General features: G+C 37.7%; 1 protein-coding gene, 1 long non-coding RNA gene and 1 pseudogene across 2 annotated transcripts; 1 reads left to right on the forward strand and 2 right to left on the reverse strand.

Moving 5' to 3' along the window:
- Window positions 1-1,710: 1,710 nt before the first annotated feature.
- On the reverse strand, window positions 1,711-3,628 carry LOC133710865 (uncharacterized). Its single transcript, XR_009846935.1, has 2 exons — window positions 3,421-3,628; window positions 1,711-2,612 (listed from the first exon to the last, which is right to left on the reverse strand). It is a non-coding gene; the product is annotated as an uncharacterized LOC133710865 (long non-coding RNA).
- An 8,051-nt stretch (window positions 3,629-11,679) lies between these two features.
- On the forward strand, window positions 11,680-16,331 carry LOC133709478 (mitochondrial import inner membrane translocase subunit TIM44-2-like). Its single transcript, XM_062135240.1, has 14 exons — window positions 11,680-12,001; window positions 12,122-12,228; window positions 12,573-12,656; window positions 12,794-12,869; window positions 13,180-13,224; window positions 13,323-13,739; window positions 13,835-13,903; window positions 14,149-14,213; window positions 14,323-14,391; window positions 14,488-14,560; window positions 14,681-14,785; window positions 15,384-15,455; window positions 15,547-15,609; window positions 15,945-16,331. Exons 1-14 carry the CDS (start codon window positions 11,930-11,932, stop codon window positions 16,074-16,076), a joined length of 1,449 nt encoding a protein of 482 aa, XP_061991224.1. The 5' UTR covers window positions 11,680-11,929; the 3' UTR covers window positions 16,077-16,331.
- A 481-nt stretch (window positions 16,332-16,812) lies between these two features.
- On the reverse strand, window positions 16,813-18,145 carry LOC133711517 (flavonol 3-sulfotransferase-like; annotated as a pseudogene).
- Between the last annotated feature and the right edge of the window lie 62 nt (window positions 18,146-18,207).

Here is an 18,207-nt window from a genome sequence, read left to right on the forward strand (position 1 = left end):
CGCGTAGAATGAATCACAGGAATCGTCCATCCAACGGTGGAGATCTGCTCACCTCGCTCTATAAATAGGTGCATTCTGAGGGCGCAACTGTTCACTCCAAAGGAACGAAAATCTCTCCTGAGTTCCAGCCCCTCTCTCCCAACTCTTCAGCTTTTCCTCTTCTTTCAAAACTCAAAATATTTCTTCTTCGATTCAATCCTTCTCTTCTGATCTTCTCTCCCATCTAATTGATTCAATCCCATCTTTCCTCTGAACTTTCAGATCTCCAACACACCATCATCATCCTTAATCCCTTTAACAACAACTCCTTCAAACACTTGACAACTTTACTCTTCGATCTTCACATCCCCTCAACCCATCACCATGGAACCACGAACTCTGCAACTGATGGAGCTACAAACCCAGCAACAAATCGAGGATGGAGGAAACAACCAAGCAGCCGGGAGTAATGCCAACACAGATTTCTGGCGAAGCCGTGCCAGGTGGGTTCCTACTCCAGATCAAATAAGGATCCTCAAGGATCTTTACTACGACAAGGGAGTTAAGCGCCCAACTACAGAGCATATTCACGAGATCTGTCTCCAGCTGAACCAGTATGGACATGTTGAGGGCAAGAACATTTATTTTTGGTTCCAGAATGTCAGGGCTCGAGAGAAGCAGATGAAGAGGTGCAATCAGGCTGCTCAAGTGCCCATGGGAACTAGTTCTCCTGGTACTGGTGGATCCATTGATCTCAATTTTGGGTCCACTGGTTCTACTGGTGCTGGTGGATCCATCGACATCAATTTTGGGCCAGCTGGTGGATCCATTGACATCAATTTTGGGTCCACTAGTTCTACTGATGATGGTAGATCCATTAATCTCAACTTTGGTTCCACCGATTCTACTGGTAATGAAGGATTTCTTGATTTAAATTTTGTTTCATATTCTTCCTCACACTTCAACACTAATACCAGTACAACTCTTTTGGCACAACAGGAGGACAAACATCCCTGCAACAACGAGGAGGAGATCACCAGGAGATTGAAACTCTTCCATTGTTCCCCATGCATGGTGAGGACATCTTGGGCATCATGAAGACTACTTCCGAGGGAGGTAGCGGTTATGGCGGTGGCTCTCACATTTCCCTTGAGCTCAGCCTCAACTCCTACAGAGATGCAGACATGGCTTAGTATAGAGTATTATTATTATTATTATTATTATTTTTTTTTTTTTTTTTTTTTTGTAAATAGCTGAAATTAATAAGACTGAATGAATGCATTTTTTTTTTTTTTTTTTTTATTATTTTTTTTTTAAATTTTTTTTTTATTATTATTATTTTTTTTTTTTTTTGTAAAAAGCTGAATTTAATAAGACTGAATGAATGCATTTTATTTTATTTTATTTTTATTTTTATTTTTATTTTATTTTTATTTTATTTTTATTATTATTAAAAAATATAGGACTCAAAAATATTTATAGGACACAAAATGAAAGACAAAAATATTTATAGGATTCAAAATGAAAGACAAAAATATAAATCCCTTCCCCCACACTTAAATATTGCATTATCCTCAATGTAATCAATTAAAAGCATGCAATGAAATAAGTAAGCATATAGGGATGGAATTTACGAAAATAACTACTAAAACAAAAAGAAAATGGAGGAGTAAAAGGGGAAGAGAAAGCAAATCTGATTATATTTTGAATTGGGTTGCCTCCCAAGCAGCGCTTGTATTTTACGTCTTGCAGCCAGACGGTACCTACATTAAATAAAGTTAGTAACTTAATATTAACAAAGAAATACAAAAAAAAATAAACAAGTAACTATGAATTACAAACTACAAGTATAATTAACAAGTATTTTGTACATAAGACACAAGTTAAGTACACAAGTGAGTATAAAACGTAAAAAAAGTATTTTTACAAGTATAAAGTGTGAAACAACAAAATAATTTACACGTAAAGAGTATGCACAAGTATTTCTTTTGTTATAAACATTATTGATATCAAATCTAATTCCAAGCGGTAAATCAAGTGGACGTGCGGCCCAAGTATAGTCGTCTAGACACAAAGTCCCTCCTACATCCGTTGGGCAACCTTACTGAAATGGCCAGGTAGGGGAGGGCGAACACAAGAGGAAAAATCCATTTTGGCATGAGCTAGGCCCATTTATAAGCACTTCTGGATTCAAAAACCCGTCATGAACGTTGTCCCCTTCCTAGACACCATCTCACATAGGATATTCTTACTAGGATGTAAAAGGTCCTAAGTGTGTTAGACAGTTCAATGAATGTTAATAAAGGCCGCCCTCAACCTTAAGGGACCTGAACTAGGTACCAAAAAGGGGTTTAGGCCAATATTAATAAACACGACTTCACCTATTCCTTCTTTAATTTACAACTCACAATTAAACTCGTATTCAACAATAAAAAAAACAACCTAGTTAATTTAAACTAAGTATCAAACAGTTTATATACAATAATTAAAAACAAAAACAAGTGATTTTTCAATTCCCCGGCAACGGCGCCAAAAATTGATACGCTTTGAGCAAGCGCATAATTTAACCCTAAAAATATCATTAGTAGTATAAGCAAGTAGGGATCGTTCTATTCCGGGGATTGAGGGTACACCTGTCATTGTCAAACAATTAAACAATTAAAATTAAAACAAAGTAATATAATCACAAAGATATTCACAAGTATAAACATATTTACGAAAAAGGGGGAATTTTGGATTTTGGATTCGAAAATAAACTAAGTTAAGAAAACAAATAAAACACATAAACATAATTAAACGAATGGAATGAGAGAACAAAGATCAAAACCGAAACTTATGATTAAAATTGATTCAAACCCTAATATTGTTCATCTAAGTCATGAGAAAGGAGTTGATCATGTGAAACATTCGAAAGCAAATGAATTCCCATTTTTTACTTTTCAATGCTAATTAACCTAAGCGAAAGCACCTAGATTAATCCTATCAAACATGCAATCAAACCCTAGAAAGCTAGTCAATCATGTCATGTTTAACGCATTACACATAGAGAAAGGCTATCAACTCAAGTGTACAACTTAGTATGGAAAAGTCCACCTAATTGCAATTCTCTTTAATTAAATTCGATCTTTGTACAAAACCTTTACTACTTTGATTCAAGTTTACACAAAACGAAAAGTCGATTTCATGTTCTTAAACCTAGCACCAATTATATCGAAACCCTAAGTGTTTGCAACCACATAAGATTAAAATACAAAAGTTATCCATAATGCAAATTTAATTAAACAAACCCACATAAGCAACTCTTGAATCACAATATATGAATCTGAAAATTCTCAATTAATCATAAAATTCCAGAAATTAACAATTGTTCAAACATATATGTCAACTAAGGCAAAACCAAAGAAATACAAAGCAAAGGTTACAAAGTAGAGGTCGAATTACACCGTGGATGGAAGATGAAGATGGGTGAATAACGTTGAATCCTTTGAGACTCGAAAGCAAGCTTCAAAGGTGGAGGATGGATGATGATGCTCACGGCTTGGTTCTTCTCTTCCTTGGCCTTGCTTGAACTTCGTGGCTTGCCCTAGAGGATGTTGGAAAGGAAAATGGAAAGGAAATGGAGAGACAAAGAAGATGGAATGGATGAAGGAATGTGATTTAGAGTGAGAGGAGAAGGTGTTTATATAGGGAAGAAAAAGAAGAGTGAAATGATAAATGGAAGAAAAATAATGAAAGTGGTTTGTAAAATATGGAAAAGATGGAGTAATGATGAAATGAAAGCAAGGCATGAAGGTGTAGAAGTATGGAAGTGATGATGATCTATTGGAGCAGAAAAATATATCCAAGGAAAAAGAGAAAAGCATCTAGCTTTCTTCATGTGGGTAGGAAACTTGAACATGTGGTGTTGAGCTGTTTTTAGATCAGTTTCTGCCCCTTTATTCCTTCAATTATTTCTCCAACAAGCATTCCCAATTTCACTATGACCTCTTCATAAAAAATGTTCCATTATGAGTGTAGATCACCCTGGTAAAATTTCATATTTTTATTCCATGTGGTTGGGCCGAAAATGCTGCTGGACCTCTTACAGGTCCAGTTTTCCAGTTTTGCTTCTGCAGGAAATTGGGCTGACTGTTTGAAGGCCTTCCGCTCAATTCTAGCTCTGGCACTCTTCATAAGAAACGATCCTTAGGATGTCTAGAATGGATCTGGAAAGTTTCAGCTCATTTGAATTTCATTTGGTCCGGCGGCCGCTCCTTCTTCCTTGCTTGGCTTGGTTTCTCCTAGCCGGAGTAGGAAAATGTGTAAAATTGACATTTTAGTACATTTCCATTTTTCTCCACCATTTATAGGTAAGTGTGGACCTAATGCTCATTTCACCATCATTTACTCCAATGTACCTAAGAAAATAGAAATTGAGTTAAAAATCGATTCGTTAAGGAATTAACTAAGCAAAATGTGAGGAATTAACTATTAAAATACCACATTAAAATGCTCCTATCAACGAGATCAATGAGAGCTCTTTGAGTTTCAGTATTGACTATTCCCCTGCAATTCCATAGCAAGAAGTTGCCGGAAACCATGATTGGGAGGTTTGTCGCCGTCAAGCACGGTGTCACACGACAGTGGCACTTAGGGTTTTTACTGATTAGGGGTCCTTCCCGACCCTCTTTTGGAACTAAAAAAATGTAATTGGAAAATTGAAGGTTAAATCAGCCACTTGTTACCAAATCAAAGAGGTCGGGCAGTTTGTTCAAATTTTACTTGTTAGAGTATATTTAAATTTAAATTTTTGTGTAACAATTAAGAAATTCACTCTTACACAAATCACAATTAATTGTTTTTTTTTTTCGATAAGCAAAAGAAAATCACAAAAGAAACCCCTATCACAATCACATCTCAAGCTCTCAACTAACTTTAGAGAAAAGCATTAAAATCACACAAGGGTAAGAATATTGTTCCAAGAATAAGACTTAACATTATGACATTTCTTAGCAATACTATAGCAACATTTTTTTTTTTAAATAATACGGATCTTTTATTAAGAGAGAGCTTAGCTCTGTTCAGTACAGTCTGAAAATAACAGATCTATAATACAATCTGGAGCTTGTGTAAACCAAGCCTCCTTGAGGCCAGATTCAAAGCCTATATATACTAGCCAACCTATGTGCTAGCCGGTTGCATGTTCTAGGCACAAATGTGAGTTGAACCTGCGGTATTAGTCTCTGAACCTCCAGAATGTCATCAACAATACTAGCCAAATCAGAACTAGCATTTTGGGCAATGTCCTGCACTGCAACAAGGCAATCCGTTTCAAGAATCACCTGGGATAGCTGCATTTGCCTTGCAAGATCAAGGCCCTCTCGAATAGCCAACAATTCCAGTTTCTTCGCAGAGCCCACATGTAGAATGGAATGTGCAAAAGCTGCAATGAATTGGCCACTGGAATCCTGAACCACACCACCTATTCCTCCATGCATTAGTGATGATAAGTAAGCTCCAGCAACATAATTAGCATCTCTTCCATGTGACAAAAATGAATTTGATTACAAGAAGATCAGTCTTCATATATGTTGACGTAAGACAGTGATTCTCCAAGTTTGAATGATCTCATTAATATTGCCAATAAGCAATTTAGAGTCACCTTCAACAAAAATATTGTTATTGTATGTTTTTTTTTTTTAAATACAATGATCCGCCTCACAGAGGATACATCAGAATTGAACCATTGCCTAGAAATCAAAAGACCCTAACATTAATATCACCCTAAGATTAAGCTCTGAGAACCAAAGGACCAGACAATTCTAAGACTAAAAACCGAACAATTCAAGTTATAGCCTCAATTATTCTTAAAAGAGGTAAACCCCTATCAAGACATTGGGTCAAAGCCAAAACTCAGCAAAACCAACCCTAACAAATAAGGCCCAAAGCACCAAGGCAATCCTAACAAAAGCTTAGGCCCAAAGCTTAGTCCTCTAAATAGTGGATCCAGATCTAGCCCGAGCCCATTGACAACAACATCGAATCCACCGCCGGACAACCATGGAATCTAGAATGCCGGACCTTGGCCCGCAATCCTGGTCGCCGCACGAACCTCTCTAACACCGACAGCCACAACATCTGGACCTAGTATCCGACAATACACGACCAAATCCGAAAAGCTCAAATCGAGCCCCGCCTCCATACTCAGACGTCTCCATCGCCCAGAGCGACCCATCCTCACCACTGAGAACCACCAAACGATGGTCACCCCTGCCTAAGAAGCCTAGCTGTCGGTCCCACTCAAACACAACGTCGTTCTCTAGGGGAACCCTCGATGGGGCGCAACGGCGCGCACCTAGACCCCATAAAGAAAGCATGCGTACAACCACCTTCAAAGCTACCGGCCGGCAGAGAAGCCATAAAAGAAGAACAGTGAGGTAGCCGCAAGACCAATAACCAATCTAAGAGCAACGAATAGCGTTACCTCTATGCCTTGACCGCTCCAAGAGGAGGCGGGTTTACTAGGGTTTCACGAGAGAGAAAAAAAAAAAAAACCATTTTTTCCCTCTAGAATTTGTTATTGCTTGAGATAATGAAGTTGTCAGCTGATTAATATATTTGGTTGATGCTTCAAAGTTCAACCTTTGAAATTATTTTCTCGTTGAGTATATTTTCATAATTAAGTTAAACTTCAATTTTCGAGAATTTTTTTTTTCTTTCTTCATTTAGACAATAAATTCCTCAAGACTTTGCACCATCAAACAAACTTAAAAAGTTAAAATGCGAGGGCCTCGACTGAACCCTAGTCTCTGGACCTCTGTGTTCCATCGATGGCGGCCAGCACCGGTCTTGTGACAACCTGAATTTTAAAGTGGAAAGTTATTATTGAAATTTTTTTTATCCAATTTTACTAGTTTTAAAGCTCTTGAAATATATTTAAAAAAAATTTTTAGTAGGTCAAGTTTTATTTTCAGTTACATAAGAATAAAGTAGACATTTTCCCGAGTTCGTAGCAATTTTCAGTGATTTTTCCGCACTCTCCAACTATTTTTAATAATTTTTTGAAGTTTGAGTAGAAATTACATTAGTTTAGACACATGTCGCATTATTATTGGTCCGTATGCATTACTTGGTGACCAAGGACAGCAGCCCTACGTGTTGCAAGTGGGAATAAGTATATCAAATGTTTGACATGTGGCAAATAATGATGGAGAGAACAACCAGATCAAGACACATGGCACCCATGTGTTGAAATGTTAGAGATGCTTTGACATGTGTCATTCATTCATGGACCAAAATCATAAAACTGACCCATTATGTCGGTTTACCCGACCCTATAAATAGGCTAACCCATTTCAGCTTTTTCCCCACAATTTTCGGAGTTTCTCTCTCTACATTTCTCTCTCTAGAACTTGTTTTTATCATAACTTTTGAACCGTAAGTCCGATTTTGGATCCGTTTTCGCCTACGGATTCGTCTTGACGAGCTCTTTCTATTGGTGGAAAGAAAATTCAGATTTGGTGAAACTATTTTTTGACGACCTAGGAGGCTTGATTTTATTTTGTATTGTCCACGATTATCGAAAATAAGGTAGGGGGATCTCGGGGAAACTTTTTATGATTGGATGTTGATTTTATGTGCTTCGTGTATATGTTATTCTTATTAATATTATTTTTAAATGATTTATTTGATAATATTTGAATTACATGTACTAAATGTACGTTGATCAATGTAAGTGCATGTTTTCATGGAGGTTGTTGTTTATCAAGTGTAAAGGAGTTGGAGGAAAATTATGGTTATTTGGTGATTGTGGGAATTATCTTTTGTGTAGTTGAGTTTGAACATTGTAGGGATCAAGCTCAGGCGAGCCCGTGTGCACATTTAGGTTTAGAATATCGGCGGTATAATTGTCGATATATTTGGGTGATTTGGGCTTGGAGATCAATGTTTTGGACAAGATGACTAACAAAAGGGGTTTGGGGGATTTGATTGAGTAAGAAGATTAATTTATATGTTTGGATATTCAAGTCACAGTTGCAAAACTGTCAAGGACACGGTATGGGACGTGTAGGCTTGCGTATTCTGGTATATGAATTAACAAGTATATAAATGGAGTTGGATTGCATCATTGTTTGATATGCATGTTATAATTGAAATATATGATGGTATTATCTTTGGTCAATTATCCATGAGAAAGTTTTATGTCCCTACTGAGCCACTGGTTGAGCTCACCCCTTAACAGATTTTGCAGGTATGGAATCAAGATACTAGAGCAAGAAGTTTCGATATGTATATAATGTCAAATGGATTGTGAAATTTGTGTTTCCTTTATGTTTGTTTGGAATAAAGAATGAGTACTAGTGTACTATGTGATAAAGACTATGTAATATATGCTTCCGCTGGAATTTTGAGATCTTGTTATCTAGTTTTAGTTCACGATTTATTTATTTTTTTGTCACATTTTGGTTATAGAAATATTAGTTCTATAATTAAGATGTGATTCACACCTTAATTCGATATTAGAAAATTAGCTCGAGTCAGGGAGTGACAGGTCTCCTCTTTAAGCCACCTGCTGATGGCCCTCCAACGCCGATCTTGTGCAGCGAACACCACATCTAGCCCTAAGCCTTTCATCACCATGTTTACTTTGCGCCGGAGTGATATGGTTGATGAGAACAAGATTGATCAATGGTCTGATCTAGGAAAACCCAAGCCTAGATGGGTGCGAGTATGGAATTTTTGGATTTGTCCATGTCAGGCTCGACTTAAATCTGACATGCTCATGGTTGGGGAAGCAACACATGATCGCCTCTTCCTCGACCCGATCCTGACGGAGGCGCTGACCCTTGGTGCACGTCGGGATGTTTCTAGTGTCCAAAGCAGAGTGATGGGCGTCGTTGCACTACGAGCTGCTGGTACGACAGTGCTCCGATTTGCAGAGATGCGTTGTTGCTGCATGTCACGCCGGAGATGCAATCTGGGTTAAGGAGATGGCGGCAAGAAGCTCTGCAGCGGGAGGGCCGGTCTCAAGCGACAGTGAGGCAGGAGTGGGGGTGCCCAGATCAGTATTAGAGCCTAAATGGTTTTGGAGGCCCAAGTGGCTTTGGAAGCCCACATGGCTTGGGTGGCTCAAATCAGTTTGGGTGCTCAGATCAGTTTTGAAGCCCAAATCAGTTTGGGTGTCCAAACCATGTAGGGTACTCAAGCTAATTCCTAATCTGAGGCCCGACTCTCTAGGGTTTCATATTTGGGATCCAGGAGGCTTAATTCAGCAGATTACACTTCTATTATCTATACTATGTTTATGGATCATAGTTTAATAGGCTTGCGTTGAATAAGTAAACGATAAGTTCTAATATAGTTGGTCTATCCTATGTACCACTGTGACCCCTCCATGAAGCGTTGTTCTGGCCATTGTTATGTGTCAGCGGGTGGGTATGTAATGACCTTCTTGGCATTAGCTATTAGGGGTGAGCGTCCGGACCCGAAAGACCGAGGACCCGACCCGAACCGAGGAAAAAAGACCGATTCGGTTCGGTTTTAGAATAGAAATTTTCGGTTCGGTCTAAAGCCCGACCCGAATTCATGTAATCGGTTCGGTCTCGGGTTTCATATTTTTAGGGCCCGAAAGCCCGAACCGACCCGAATACTGTAGCAGTTGCCACATGTCAGTCCATGATTGGGTGTTATAATAATAAGTTAAATATTAAAAAAAAAAAATAAACAACCCTAAAGGCCTCGGTCTCCTGCAGTCCACTAACTAGACCTCAGCCTCCCTCCTCTTTGCTTGTCGATACTCGACCTCAGCCCCAAATTTCAGATCTTCATAAACCCAGATGAAATCTCCCTCTCACTCTCTCAGTCCCTCCCTCACCCTTCTCTGAGTTGTCTATCTCTCTCTCCTTCCATTACCAGCTCCTGCTCCAGTCTCGATCTCCGAATATCGAAATCCTCCTCCGCTCTCTCTGTCACGGAATCAAAACTGAAGGTCAAGGCTTGACCGTTACTTTTTCTCAACGTCTCTCTCTCTCTCTCTCTGTGATCAAAGCTTCTTCTTATTCTTCTCTGCAATACCCAGGTATGTTTCTTCTATGTTATCCATTTTACTGATTCATTTGGAGTGTTTTGTTTCTGTGTTTTGTAGTTCATTTGGTAGAACAGTCTTACCAAAGCTGGGTTCTTTTTTCTTTTTCTTTTTTTAATCTGAGTTTCTTGAATATGGAAGCTGAAAAAAAAGAGTTGAAATTTAGAATTGTTATATAGAAATTGGGTAAAGCTTCTCTTTCTCGTCTCATCTCCACTGGGCTTTCATTATTCTGAATACTAACAAAATTCCCAATGTTCTTGGCTGCTGTAGGTTCAAAAAGCTTGTTCCGGTGGTTGGTCAATTTGTGTGCAGAAGCAAATAGCCGGTGCGACTCTCCATTCCGGTACGACCCTTTGTATGCACCCATTATCAATTGCTACTTTTCTGATTATCAATTGCCTGGGTTTAATTGGAATTCAAAGTTGGAGCATCTTCTTTCCTTTAATTTTTCTTTTGATTGGGAGATGGGCACGTAGCATCATGTTTCTTGTTCTGATTTGCATTTAAAACCGACTTGCTGCATACTTGCGGAAAGTCTTGACTTGCAGCTCCTTTTTGACAAGCTTTTATACAATTAAAGCTACTTGTCATTATCGACAGGTCTTGCTAGTTTCCTAGCAAAAAGTTATGTGTATGGGAGGCTCTTGCGCTAGTACTTTAGTAGGCAGTTATTGGCTTATTGCATAATCAGGATTTAATAGTTATGTTTTAGGTGTTTGGACTGATAGAAAAGGCTTGAAAGAATCTAAGTTCTCCTAATTGTTCAAGTTTGTGATGTTCTTAAACCTTCTTTGTGACTAAAATATAAAGAAAAGTACCCAGATCTTTTCCAAGTGTTTTTAGTCCTATAGGAGATTTTAATTATGTGTATGTTGGTACTGAAAATTTGATTTCTCTGCAGATTCTTTCCTCTTCTTTGTTTCTTTTGTTTGCACATGCAAACATTCTTCATGTTGGAGTGAGGCTGTTGAACTCCTCTGCTAATCAGGCTCAGAATATCCTTATGTATCTGGCAAGAAATACAGAAGACTTGATTATTGCAAATTGTGTTTATGTTTCTGTTGGACAATTTGGATTGTTTTCTGTTAACCAATGTATTCTGGACTCTTGAGTTTGTGTTGTAAACTGTAAACTGTGGCTAAACTTGATTATTGCAAATTGATTATAGTTATGTTAATGAGTTTATTTCACAGCATTATAATTTGATATGCATTCCAGTCTTCCAGGTACCAAAACAGGCAAAACTGGCATTTTAGGCCCGAAAAAGCCCGAAAACCGAACCGGCCCGAATGGGTTTGGTTTCTGTCGGTTTTCAGTTTACAAAAAACCCGAACCTTCGGTCTCGGTCTCACCAATTTTCGGGCCCGACCCGAGCCCAGCCTATGAGCTATTATCAATGAAATTTCATTAGTTAAAAAAAAAAAAAAAAATCAAACAAACTTAAAGTTGTTGTACACTAGATAAACATCAGTCATACAAGTCGACCCTACAACTCGTGTGACTGCTGAAACAAAACTTAAAATCGACGAGTATAATCCCAGTTATATCAACAACTTCGGCCAATCCATGGTGGGGCATTTAACAGAAAAAACATTGATAATAGGCCTTTTGGGCTCTTTTTAACTGCTACTTGTGCTCTAGGAAATAAAGTCTCATAAACCTTTGGAAACCATAAACCCTATGCTCTGGTGTCACACTGTTAAAGAGTTAAGACCTTCTTTGGGGGATTTGTAAACTGTCAGGCACACGTTCCCTCTTCCCCAAGTATGGAAACTGGATATTAGTTCAGGCCTTTTCTCCATCTTTATCAGAAAAAAAAAAACACAAGACAGACGGCGTTTTTTTATTTTTTTCTGAAAAAAATTGGCCTTTGCCCCTAATTTCATGGCGGGTAGAAAGCTTGTTCGAGATTTGTTCCTCCACAGAAAATCCCTTCTTCTTCAGTCTCGACAACAGGTACAGTCCTCTGAACCGGTTGCCAATCAAAGATTGAAACTTTCGGGTTTTTGTCAAGTTAATTTGATTCATTCTCATGTATTTTTGTGGTTTTTGGTGGATTGGGTTTTGCTGAGATAGGTTTCAGGCACGAGAATTCGATTGCTTTCGGAAAATGGGTATTGGGGGAATCGTCGATTCAGTGTCTTCAATGAGTTTTCGAAGCAGGTCAAGGAGGAAACCAATAAGTACTTCTCATTCTCTCTCTCTCTCTCTATTCTACATTTGTAATGTTGATTTGGGTGTATGTAGTTGAGCTCAACAGTATAGTATGGCAAATTAGATTGGTAAAATATACTGGGCAGTCAAAAGTTTTGAACTTTTTTAGCTAGTTGGAACAAGCTATTGGTAATAGCTAGAGCCCCCAGTCGATTGTGAAGTAAAAGATTGTGAATTTGCCTGTTTGTTTTTCGAACTTCAGACCGGTGTTTCTGATCAGGAGTTTCATATAGTTGTTTATGACATTTGGTGATCACGATATGTTTGCATACTGATTACAACATTAACCTCAGTATCATTTCTGTGGCTGCAGGAATCCACAATTTAAAAAGACAGTCAAGGAGCTGAAGGAGCAAGTGGAAGAGCTCAAGGGGGTGAAAGAAGATCTGAAAGTCAGGTAATTATGTGATACAGTGACTTAATGCCATAAGAAATTGTAAAGTTTTTAGTTAATAGGCTGAGACATAGCCTTGTATGTCAAGGCTGGTGGGCACTAACCATGGCGGCTCTGAGATGACGAAATCGCGAATGCAGAACGAAGCAGACAACGGAGCAGCTGTACAAGCAGGTGGATGGTGTTTGGACAGAGGCTGAAGAAGCAGCAAAGAAGGTATCATTTCATAAACTCTAAAATCTGCAGTGCTGCATATACATAGAAATCTGAGTGTGTGTGTGTTTGTAACAACTGCGATGCCCTTCTTATATATATAAAGAATAAAAAATAAATCTTACAATGGCTCCAATTTTCTAGACAAACATGTTTTTCCTGTTAGAATTTAGATTTATGTGCAGTTGTGTGGCTGCATTCTTCTGCTATATACCAGTTGTTATTGCCGCTTTGCCAATTGGTCATAATTTATTATCAAAAGATCCTGCATCTGTTCTGATAATTATGTTTTCATTTGACAATTATGTGACAGGTCTCTGCAAATGTAAAAGAGAAGATCTCGGCTGCCACAGAAGAGGTCCGCCTGTTTGTTTTAATATTTACCCTTTACCATGTACTGTTAGATACCTTGATTGGCTGATATTTTTTCTGTCTATCTTTGTTTGTTCAATTTAGGTTAAAGGATCTTTTGGAATTGGGAAAGAGCAGGCTTCAGGGCCTTCTGGTGCTTCAGCTGATCATGTTGCTGATGAAAAAGATGGAAGTAAAGCCTCGTCCTCGGAAGATAAACACCAGCACTCAGGGTCTAGTGATACTGCAGAAACATTATTTGGAAAATTTAGGTCAAGGGTGTCTTCATCGAATGTTTCCTCTGTCTTTCATAGATTCAGGGAAGCAAAGTTTGTTGACATGGCCAAAAAAGGATATGATATTGTAAAGGATGAGTTAAATGGTAGTCCAAGTAAGAAAAAGCATCTAGGGTTTGACCCTTCTTCCATCCCACGAGTTAAAAGAAGTGCAACAAGTGACATTGCTATTGTACCCACCAAACAATCTCGTTGGAGCAAAAAGTGGGAGGCTTTCAGAATGAAGGTTAGTTTTTATGCTTACACGAAGTATTACGATGAAGTTCTATCTATTTGCCTCTTCACATATATGAAATTTTTTTATTTTTCTCTCTTACATAGATGCAAGGGAATCCTCTATTCAAGCGTATCAGTGGGATGAGTGAACCAGTTAAAATAAAAAGCGAGGAGGTATATTGTTGCAATTCAATGTTCTTTCTCATCATTAAATTCTAGTTTCTACTTCATTTTGGTGCAAAGATAACAATTATCTTGTATCATTTATTGTTTCTGTTTTTCGTAATACGATGCTGTTATGGATAGGCATAATTACATGTCTGTGTGTAAGAGAGAAATAGTGAAGAACTGCTTTAGATTGTTGTGATCTTGACTTTCTATTGGTTTACTGCATCATTTGTCCTTGTCGAAATTGGCAGATTATGGATGACATGAAGGAACGCTGGGAAACTACTGATAGCCCAATAGTTCACAAAATTCAGGAGTATGCTTCTAAACCTTATTTACTTGTTAAGCTCATTACTTTGAGTTATCCCTAAAGAGGTATTTGCAAAATACTTGAGTGCTTAATTTGGCCATCCTGTCTTTTACAGTATCAATGAAGCTATTTTTCAAGAAACAAATGCTGCTGCATCAATCAAGGAGATCCATGCCCGAGATCCGTATGATCATAGTGCCATTTCCCTTGTCATATTTATCTTATACTTCGATTACTTTATTAATTTCTTTTTCCCATTGTAATGTTTTGGATGGATTAGATCTTTCTCTTTACCAGATTTTGTGGTAGAAGTTCAGAATGCGGTCAAACCTGTGTTAAATGCTTACATGAAGGTTAGAAATGCCCGATTTGTGGCAATTCACATTTTTATTTTTCTGTCTCATGGTTTAATCTTCATCAGAATGATAGAGTTTCTCACCTTAATTGGAATAACAAAAGCATTGTATCAACAGGGAGATATTGAAACATTGAAGAAGTACTGTGCTAATGAGGTGATTGAGCGGTGTACAGCCGAGCGTCAGGCTTTTCAAAGCCATGGCATCTTTTTTGATAACAAGGTAGGAAAGTTTGCCTCTCCGTTGAAGAGATTAGTAATTTGTTGCAATCAGTGTTGACAAAATTATAAGAACACATGCTTGTTGTATGTCTTTCAGTGTTGATCATATAACATAATGATATTTTAGTCTGAAGGCTAGCCTTCAATTAAAGAATGAGAAGTGAAGTTGGAGGCATTAACTTAGGGAGTTGATATTCAACATATGTTACAAAATTGTTATCCATTGAAATCTCTGCTCAAGCTAGACTATAAATAATAATTAATCAATGTGTGTGATTTGGTGAGGGGACTTAACTAAGCTCCTTTTCAGTTTGAGACACTGAGATATGGTAGTCATATCATTCTATTTTAAATGGCAATAAACACTCACAATGGTAGCCATATCATTTATATCATACTGTTTGCATGATGTGTAGAGCTAATTAAGGTTGCTAACAGCTTTTGCATGTTCGACTTAGTTGATTAAGGTTAAGGAGCAGATTTTATCTACTTTTTGTTTTTTTGGTTGAAATGAGTGAGGGAAGCCTTTTCTGGTCATGCTATATTTGGCATGGATATACATCATGTTACTAATAGATGGTTGTCTTTTGGGAGTGCAGATTCTACATATATCTGAGGTGGAAGTAAGAGATACCAAACTGATGGGAGACTCTCCCATAATCATTGTAGCGGTAGGTATTTTCTATTTTTTCCTCAATTGCAAGTTTTGTACAGAAACTGATAGTCTGATGGTAACGACTCTTTTCCACTAACTTGTTGCAGTTCCAAACACAGCAAGTCTATTGTGTACGTGATAAAAATGGTGCAATAACAGAAGGCAGCCAGGTAAAAATTAATATTCATACATTTAAATGTGCTATTTTTTCTTACTTTTGAGTAATGGTGAAATGTCGAAAAGCAAGCCCCAGAATGAATCTGAATCTTCAGTCTATCCCTTTGTTGGTGAAGATGTTTGATGATTTAATTTAATCTCTTTTGAGAACAGTAAAGTTATATAACGTCCTAAAGGATTTAGTTTGGGTTTAGTTAATGAGTTTGACCTTAAGTGATTCTGTGTGGGTGCATCTTGAAACATTCTTCTCTGTAAAAACATGTATTCTTTCTTCAGTATCCTACTTGTTGGAAACTTTATATGTACTAACTCATGTTTGTTTCATTAGGATACAATCCAAACAGTGTATTACGCCTGGGCCATGCAACCTTGGGATCCCGAAGAACTTCCTGAAGGTGCTCTTTTCCCGATATGGAGAGTAAGAGAGATGCAACAATTTGGAATTCAATCCCTTATTTAGTTATTTACATAAACCTCTGATCTTAACCGATGGATGTTGTGTCATATTTATTTTCCATGTGCCATCTCAACTTCCCTGGGTTTTGTGATTCACTGCCAGGAAATTTCGTAGTATATTATTTAGTATGATCAATTCAATGCAGTTCATTACTGAGAGCATAAGCAAATCTAAATTCCTCCAAATTTCATTTTTGGGAGTGACAGATTTCATTCTGAACAAATAAATATTATCAATACAAATTCTTTTGTTACTGCATACAGTGGATCACTTCCCCCCCCCCCCCCCCCCCCCCCCCCTTTTCCTTCTCTCTCTAGGATAAGGAAGAATGGAAACTTAATTTTCATATTTTCGGTATGAAATGGAACAACAATCAACTCTCCTTTTCTTGCTGTGTTCTTTTCCAACTATGAGACTGAAGAATATTTAGAAGTTGCAGTTGTACCAAAAAATATATATATATATTTACAAGTTGCAGAAAAGGAAAATAGATGCAGTGTAAAAGTGTACTGCACTAAGCCAATTTTGGAGAAAAGACAATAAGAAAGTAAAAGCATCCATTTCCATCATCATATCATGAGGTAATTGGTAGAGGTTCTGAAACTTAATCTAGGAGATGCTCCAACTGATCTTATCCTGGATTTTATAGCATCACCAAAAAAAAAACTCTAAAACTTCAAACCTACACTTACCAACTTTTGTTCCGTGATTTGATCGAGACGTTGAAGCATCTCAGGTGTTAGGTGGTTGGTTGAGTCCCCAACCTGCCTCGTCGGAAGAAGACACTGTAGCTAATTGCTTCTTCAGGCCTTATACTGAAAGTCCCACTTTTGTTCACCTCCAAATTACTCAAATTTTCGAAACTGCGTAAGTTTATTACTTCTTGCACAACACCTTGTCTCTCTTTACCGAAAATGGATGACGCATGAATTCAGCCAACCTTTTTACACAATCTCCCATAAGGATTTTGTGTCCCTTTTCATATCCTCATACTTCAAAAACAACACCTTAGTCGGGTTTTCAATGCTTGCTTTCCAATAACCTAATACATGATCCCAAAACGGTCCTCCAACGGAAACCCCTTTACAAAACAACTGAAATGCCTCTTCTATAGGAAGCTCTTTCTATAGGAAAATCACGTTGCCAAAGTTTGTTATTTGAATTTGGTGGTCTCTTGTGTTGAGATGAAGGCCCGTAGAGAAACAAGGACATCTTTAGGGTTTCTTGCAATGCACACAATCCGAGTATTCGGATTATTCAAAACCGAGTTTGGTAATGATAGATATGAACTGTGGGTTGAGAGCAATCTAGGTGAGGGAAGAGAGTCTAGACAGGCAATTGGATTATCTTTATCAACTTGTAACTCAAGAAAAGGTACAATATTATGAGGGTTATTGGTGAGCAATGGATGAAAGGATTGCTTACTTTTGGTGCAAGCGTTGGCCAGAGAAGAGCCTGACCTCTCTAGCTTGGGGTTATTGATTGATGAAGTCAGAGTTGCGATGAGGCGAAATCGGGAATTCAAGGTGATATACACACCTCGTGAAGCTAATAAAGTAGCTCATACTCTAGCCAAACATGCTTGTCAATTCATAGAGAGTTAAGTGTGGTTTGTTAATGCTCCCGGATTTATATGGGATGCCCTTTTAAGTGATTGTAATCACTAATGTTTCAATGAAATTTCCTTTCAAAAAAAAAAAAAAGGATGAAAGGATTGGGACACTCATAACGGTTTCGATTTTGGATAGCAAACATGAGAGCCTTAGTCCATGTGGTGCCACATTTTGTTAAAGCGGCCAAAATAATGTCGTTGTCTCTAGCCTAAAACTTTGCTGTGCCAAAATGATACCTTCAAGAATCATCTTGGGATAGCTTTTGGTATTGGTAGTAGTATACTAGTATTCACCTTACCAAACAGTATAGTCAATAAGATTATTTAGGCAATATTATTCCTCTTATCGTCAAAATTAGGCTTCTTTATGGGAAGATTATCTTTAGAAAATTTCAAAAATTATTTCCTTGGCTTTTAAAATAAGAGTACAATAAGACGAGAGTGTAGAGACAAACGACATGTTAAATAAAATTGTCACAAATAAGTTACAATGTTTTTTTGCATTTGGCGCGTCTTTCCTAT

Source organism: Rosa rugosa, chromosome 5 (genome assembly GCF_958449725.1).
Source record: "Rosa rugosa chromosome 5, drRosRugo1.1, whole genome shotgun sequence".
NCBI classification, from domain to species: domain Eukaryota; kingdom Viridiplantae; phylum Streptophyta; class Magnoliopsida; order Rosales; family Rosaceae; genus Rosa; species Rosa rugosa.